The following is a 7,394-nucleotide window of genomic DNA, read 5'->3' on the forward strand; positions in this document are numbered from 1 at the left end:
TTTTTCGTGGATTGTTCAAGACAAAGTGACACTTTAAAATCGGGTGTTGTTGACATCAGAGTTGAAATAGAGTGCAGTGAGGATATACCCGATCAAACATCTGCGTATTGTCTTATTTTGAATGATAGCATTATAGAGTATAGACCTCTTAGCAATATAACAAGGAAAATATCATGAGCACTAAAAGCTTATTCGTGGATGTTCAAGGATTTAAATCATTAAATAACGATTTTATAATAAAGGAATTCGCACTTAGTACTAAAGAATACACGCAAGTCTTTTTAATAAAACCACCCTACACGTTTTCTCATTTATCTCAGCAAGAAAGAAAAAGAGTAATATGGTTAGAAAAAAACCACGGGATTTTATGGAGGGAAGGATTTGTCGATCACAGAGAATTTAAAAGAATGATTGTGAACCATTTAAATAACAAGAACATTTATGTAAAAGGAGCGGAAAAAATTAAGTGGGTTAAAGATTTGTGTGCTAATTGTGCTGTAATAGATTTAGGTGAACAAGATTGTCCTAATTTTCTACATTTGCATGAAAAATATTGTAATAAGTCTAGTGCATATAACTGCCTGCATCATGAAAAAAAATGTGCTTTAAAAAATGTTATATGTATTAAAAAGTGGTATTTTGATACTATTGTGTCTGCACAAGATTTATAACGATGTTTACTATTTTAGAAATAAGCACTGTATTATGTTTTAATGATAATAAATAAAAGTCTGTAATGAAAGACCCATTTTTTATTTTTTTATTTTACGCATACATACATTTTTAACCTTAACAATAAACTCAGAAATTTTCTTGTAACATTGATTTAGAGATTTGATTTATTAAACTGTATGCCGAATCCACAACATTGTCCACTGGTTCGCTGGCTATATATTGAGCACTAAAGATCATATTTTCTTCATCATCACTCTCTGCCTGGCTTTCCTGCCCGTTACGTAAGCCGATGATTTTTATTTGTATCAGACGGGGTCCCTCAGCAACGGATTTTCTACATTTCACAAAAGTAGTGGATGATTTTAATTTACGTTTTGGAGCACGCTGTTTAGTTTTTATTTTCTTTTTGTTGGGTGTTTCTATTGATGGTGCTGTAATGGTCACGTCATGCTTGTTGGCAAGTTCTGGATATGCGTCTTCAAATGTCTGGGTGTTCCACTCTTGAGCATGGGTAAAAGGATCCTCGGGGTCACAATGTTCGCACATGTTGAAACTGTAACACAATAAGTATTACCTTTAATAAAGCCTTACTATTAAGCATTAAATCTACCTCTTGTAATTTTAAGTTTTTCTTTTGTAAAATAAAGTTTAAATAAATAAATAATTATAATGTATTTAAATTATCACATAATATTTACTAAAAGTATATAATAAAAATAAAATAATTACTTACTTGAACTTATTACTTGAACGACCACTTCTTATTGTATCAAATTCATAAATGCGAACATGCGAACATTATAACAATATAGAGAATGTCAGTATTGCAGTTTTCCAATAATGTTGTTGACCTGCTTTTGCCAGCGTAGGCATGCACGCGCCAAGAAATTAGACTCTATTCAGCTATGCAATATATACAGGTTAGGTAGATAAGCTTCTTGTTACTTGTCGGCGTTAATTGATTTATCAAACAGCTCAAAAGAAGAGAGTCACATGTGATGAGCAAAATTAACACCTTTGTATACTTACTCATTATCATTAGTAAGAAATTGATGTATTTAATTATAATTTATAACACTGAGTGAAAGTTACTCACAGAGCGCACTTGCAACTATTATTTACTATAAGATAGGTATAGCTCTGTACTTCCTTAAAGAAAAATGAATCTACAGCACTCAGGCTTTTGAGTAGGAAACTTATAACAAAAATAATTGTCATCCTTTTAAGAATGTATTCATCTTTTTACATTATTTTCATTGGGAAACATTGTTAAAGCTACTTAAAAATAACATAATTATTTGTACAATAGGTACTATATTGAATACATTCTTAAACGGTTGATCAGTATTTTGGTTACACCCTGTAAAAATGGAAAGTATGGGAGTGTATAAGAAGAAATAAACTGAACACATATTTTTTATACGTTTATTAGATAAGTATACAAAATAAAAGCATAAAATACAGACGTGCGTTATTATATATATATATTTATTTTCCAATGCAGTGAGTTAGCAGAGTATAAGTGGATATCCCTCATCCTGCTAAAATAAAGTGTAATTTTTTTCATGATTAACTGTGTTAACTAAGTTTAATAACAGTTTGAAACACTTTCACGGTAAATACAATTGAAATAGTACATTGAAATTCGCTACAACATATAATATTCAGCACTTACTTTTAGTTACAACTTTTCCATTATTTGTTTCGGATCTACAAAAAGAACTATTACCCCATGCCATAGTTGAAACTTTGTCTGATAAAATAATTCGTTTATCATCTTTATTACATAAAGCAACTTTGTTGACCGTTTGAGTGAAGATGTCATGTTTGATAGTTTTAAACAAAATATTCTTTTTTCGAATGATTTTATCGTTTAAAAGTACGTCTTTGTAATTTTCCAGTGTCAAATCTTTGATGGCACCAGCCTTAGTACCTTTTGCTTTTTTTACAAAGCCCTTTTTCGGGTGTGTACTAGTTATACAATACAGCTTAGACCGCAATCCTACAAACTCTGTTATAAGTGATCCTTCTAGCTCATCTTTGAATAGTCCCGGAATCTTTTTATTACGCAAAGGAATCTGGAAATCATTTAAAGGACTGTAATTACTCGTATCAAAGAAATCTAAGAAATGTGTCCTTAAGTCTTGGTAAAAGTCTCTAGTTTTAATTTCATAAATGAAACTGTCAGTATCAGAATAACAGAGGCGAACGCGATCACTATAGTGGGGTTTTATTACCGAGTAGTGAAATTTGTACATATGGTTTTTGGATAGTTCTAATACCGAGAATCCTATGTAAATGGGTTTATCCAATACAACTCTTTCTGGCTTCATTTGAATGGCTACCAAGTTGTCAGTGAGCACTGTGGCGCTATGAAAATTGGGTCTTGCTATTAAAGTACCGCCACAAGTAACCTTTTTAGTGCTGTTTCGTTCGTCATACCACTGGTTGACCAGTTTTACGTCAACGCGTCGTTCACAATCCTCAAGAGTTTTTCCGAATATCGAATTGTTCATTAGTTTAAATAGGTCCTGTTGAAATTGGGTTTTCGCATTTTTCCGCAACTCTGTATTTAAGTCTATGTATTTCTTTAAAAAAGAATTTTGTTTAAAAGTGAGTACACGATGTATTTTCTTAATAACCAAACCGTTTTTGAGGCATGTTTTTAGATGCTCGTAATGAATTACGTACTCATATTTATCGAACAAATTTGGAATTAATTTTGTATTTTTTCCTCCCGGAGGAACAAACTTTTCTGCGCAAAAAGGATAGTCGTTGTGATCATGATGTAAATATTGCGGATATAGCAAGTCAACCTCAAGTATATACCCAAATTCCGCGTCGTCTGAAACCGATGTAATATCTAGGTGTGAAATTTCAAAGTCATCCAAAAAACGAAAATCTGACACAGGCAGCGGTTGTGACATTGCATACCCGTACAAATTATTACAATCTATGTATATGAGAAACGAATCAGGTGATTTGTTATCGTAGGTTTTCATATACTGATTATTTGCAATGGAATGTCTAGTTGAACACATACAAATCCCTCCTCGAATCCCTTTTTGAATAAAGCGAATGATTTCTAGGTCTGATATTAGCTCTAATTTAATACCAGTCATTAGTAACATTGCATCGAATGAAAGACTAGGGAGGTTAAATAGAACGCAGGATCTAGTCGATAACTAACCATACAATTTCGCCGAAAATTTTCAAAGATGTCTGATAAAAGTAAAACGTCGGTCTGAAGGTAAAGATCCGTATATTGACCAAGATTTTTTATATTAAATGTATTCCATACAGTTTGCGCATGCACATAATCCTCATCACTTATGTTCTCCGAAGTTAACGAGTTATAAAATAAATCCTGCGAAGGTAATTCAGTCTCGGCAAACGTGTCCCAACATGTTATATAGTCATAAGGATAAACACCTTTTCTAGTCAATAGGTCAAATTTGATTTCATCAGGAAAAAACAATCGTAAGTGAGAAAAGTCTGCCTTAGCAAGTCCCTTCGCTAATTTTTCTAAACTTGTATCTAGGAATTTAAACGAATCTACAAATCGTATCCGCACATACTGATCGTCAGGCATCTTTAAAAACTTACTGAAGGATATATAGTTTTCCTTGTTCTTCGCAATTATTTGCACCTTTGAACCTACATCCTCGCATAACTCCTTTATAAACAAGTGCGCATCATATCCTGCTAAGTTATGAAAGAAAACAGGAATAAATTTGGGAACACTATAACGTAAGTTACAGTATTGATGAGCGGCCCCACGATAAACACCAGTTAAGTGGCAGTGATCTCTTACTTTGTCGCCAAATAAAGCAGTCAGGCAAATGTGGCATGTCTGAGCATTTTTGTGGGCTAAAGCATTTGTTTCTGTGAAAATCATAGGCACTTCTTCACGCAATATTTTATAAATATCTTCAACATGTCTGTATAAATATTTTAAAAATTTAGAAACACAGTCGGGTCCTCTGTATTGAATAAATCTATTTAAGCGTTGATCATAAGAGCAGACTATGTTATAGGCAAAAGCTGCGGGTATATGCATTTGTTTATTTACAGTGAAACTTCCCTGAGGTTCCTTTTCAGGCTCACATGATTGAAATGGCCTAAGAATTGTTTCAAAGTCACAATAAACTACAAAAGGAACATTATAGTGACGTTCATAATGTTTAAATTGTAGATATGTACCTCTTTCCGGGAGTACAGTGGCGATTCCACTACAGGAGTGACTTTCAAACTTGTCTAGGGAAGGAAAATAAGAGGCAATCTTCACAAAAGTAAAGTTTACCATGATGTTTAGTTATTTGGGAACGAACCAATCGAGACAAATTATTTATTAAAACGTAGTGCGATTTATTTCCTTTCTCTATTAAAAGTAAATTAATTTTCTTACTCCTTTTATATGGAGATCTATAAATAGGTCCTGCCACTGTACGATTATCCATTAAAGAATACACATTAATACTTAAACCCACATTTTTATGCTCAAACATACCAATATCAGAGAAAGTTATGGGAAAACTGAGACCATCAATATTCAACACGTCTTTAAAGTAGGGGTATGAGGCCGTACGCTCTTTGTGATTTTTTGAGGGATAAAGCGCAGCAACAATACTCCACAGAAAACAATATTCATCTTTATTCTGTATGTTAATACAAGCTTTCTTGTTTTTAATAGACTTAGGTAAATCTATGTAAGAAGATCCTTTCAGAGGCTGGTATTTGTTAACATTAACCTCTAAATATAAATTAGATAAGAAAGTCCATCCACTATCGCGCTGCTCAAAATTTTCAATGTTATTTTTTATGTCGTTTATAACTTTTTGGTATAACTCAGAAAATGTATAGTTTTGATGTACTGTGAAGTTTTTTGTCGTAAACGACTTTGTTTCCTGCCGGTTGTTCTTAAATAAAAGAAAGTTTCCAAAATACTCGAAATTGATTTTTAAACACACGTGCTTTATCAAACACTGTTTTATAATATTTTCTAGTTTCGACGTTAAATTATCTAAAAACTGTTCAGGTATAGCAAATTCTAGCTCTTCAGATCCGAAAACTCTATAAGATGATATACGACCCTGAAAGGCAGACGAAATCTCAATTACGCCATCAGTTACTGCCACTAAAGAATTATTTTTGTGTTTAGTACTTCTCAAATGACCAACCCATTTATTTTTCAGAACTTGGATTGAACAGGCAGAGCAAAAAGGCATTTTAGTTCCACCTAACTAAATTCGCGTATAAAACAGTAAAATAAGTATTTATCTAACTAAAGTAAGTACCTATATGTATATGTGTGGTATCCGAATACAGTTCAAAATATACACTTAAAAATTATTTTTGACAATGCTGAATTTTTAACCTTTTTTGTTGTGAAAAAATGTAACTTCAGCATCGTCAAAAAGAGTTCTTAAATGCTTTGTGAGTTTTTGTAGATATTCCCACTGAGGAGTATCGTTATTTATTTGCGCTTTAACTGCCAGAAGGGCCTTTTTCCACTTATGCTCCGCTAACTCACTGCGTATATCGGCGGTGTTGTATACTCGCAGCTCCAAGAAAAACTCCCCCTCAAGATCAGCAGCACGCCGAGTCAATCCATCAGCCACGCGTTGAGTTATAGACGAGCGTAGCTGGTCTGGTGTAGGGCAATTTTTCGCAAATGCCTCGTCATCAGGAAATAGCTCGAAGACGTCGAAGGGGTTGCTGGCAGTCTTTTTCTTAGACGCTCCACTAGTAGTCCTGTAAATAATACAATAAAATATAAGTAATGCAAAACAAGGCAACAAAAAATATTTTTCAGATTACAACATAGGTGGGTGTCACAATTATAATAATCGAATAGATGCATATTTTAAATGTGTAACATACCTAGGAGATTTCGCCTGGCGAGGCTTCTTCACCTTCTTGGTCCCCGCGTCAATTTCTTCCCACTCTCGTTCTGAATCGGACCTGAAAATATTTTAACAATTTGTAAATTTAAATTCATAATGTAAGTAGGTAAAATAAAACGTAATAATCAAAAACAATTTACGTATGCAACGCATACAATATGTAAGTAGGTACGTGCAGGTGTCATATCTTTTTACCTATTAGCAGCATCGGACTTTCTTTTCTGCACCGGTTTTTTCGCTTTCGCACCTCCAGTCTTGTTATTTAGGGGTACAATAGTTTCAAACTCGGAGTCCGACCTAAAAGTAAATTTAAAAAATCATTTTAAACCTTGCACATGAGCAACTAGTATTATAATTTATAAAAAGACAAAATACAACACTTACTTACATGTTATATGTAGAAATGACGGTGGTTCGAACTTATTATTTATAAGACGTATGAGTACGTAATGTGCACTGTAAAGAGCAAAGTAGCAAAGGAATAAACAATTAGAATGATGGTTTATTAATAGCAATTTATTGATGATTTTACTAAACGAATCAGGGTGTCACAGTCCTCATTTTACTAGTACTCGTAATAAATGCATGTAAGCCATTTGTATGACTAACTTAATATACTACGGTGTTTAAAATGCAAAATCGAGGCACACTTATTAAGTGATTAAGTGATAGTGGTATCTTAGGTGTAGGTAATCTTATTCAAGAAATCACTCCGTAGCGGCAAGATAACATGTTGCTAAAGTAATTTATACTACTAAATTATTTTTGTAATTATTCTCAATTTGGTTTAAAAGCCAATATTCAAACATATTA

The 7,394-nt window shown here is 33.0% G+C and overlaps 1 protein-coding gene across 2 annotated transcripts; it reads right to left on the bottom strand.

The window, feature by feature from the left end:
* Nucleotides 1-802: 802 nt before the first annotated feature.
* Nucleotides 803-7,100, bottom strand: LOC125234998. 2 transcript variants are annotated; one of them, XM_048141447.1, is made up of 5 exons: nucleotides 6,970-7,100; nucleotides 6,777-6,878; nucleotides 6,559-6,639; nucleotides 6,209-6,429; nucleotides 803-1,228 (listed from the first exon to the last, which is right to left on the bottom strand). In XM_048141447.1, coding segments are annotated over exons 1-5 (519 nt in total). In that variant the 5' UTR covers nucleotides 6,972-7,100; the 3' UTR covers nucleotides 803-1,115. The 2 variants fall into 2 exon arrangements, with proteins under 2 accessions (XP_047997404.1, XP_047997403.1); XM_048141446.1 differs by lacking the exon at nucleotides 803-1,228 and having other exon boundaries at nucleotides 4,949-6,429.
* Nucleotides 7,101-7,394: the final 294 nt, after the last annotated feature.

The sequence above is a fragment of the Leguminivora glycinivorella genome, chromosome 16 (assembly GCF_023078275.1).
Source record: "Leguminivora glycinivorella isolate SPB_JAAS2020 chromosome 16, LegGlyc_1.1, whole genome shotgun sequence".
Lineage (NCBI taxonomy): Eukaryota > Metazoa > Arthropoda > Insecta > Lepidoptera > Tortricidae > Leguminivora > Leguminivora glycinivorella.

Bases quoted from the DNA above. Each gene is read 5' to 3' on its own strand.
- LOC125234998 (XM_048141446.1), bottom strand. The intron at 6,640-6,776 runs GTAAAAAGATAT...AAATATTTTCAG, and splicing joins AAGTCCGATGCTGCTAATAG to GTCCGATTCAGAACGAGAGT. The intron at 6,430-6,558 runs GTATGTTACACA...TATTATTTACAG, and splicing joins CGCCAGGCGAAATCTCCTAG to GACTACTAGTGGAGCGTCTA.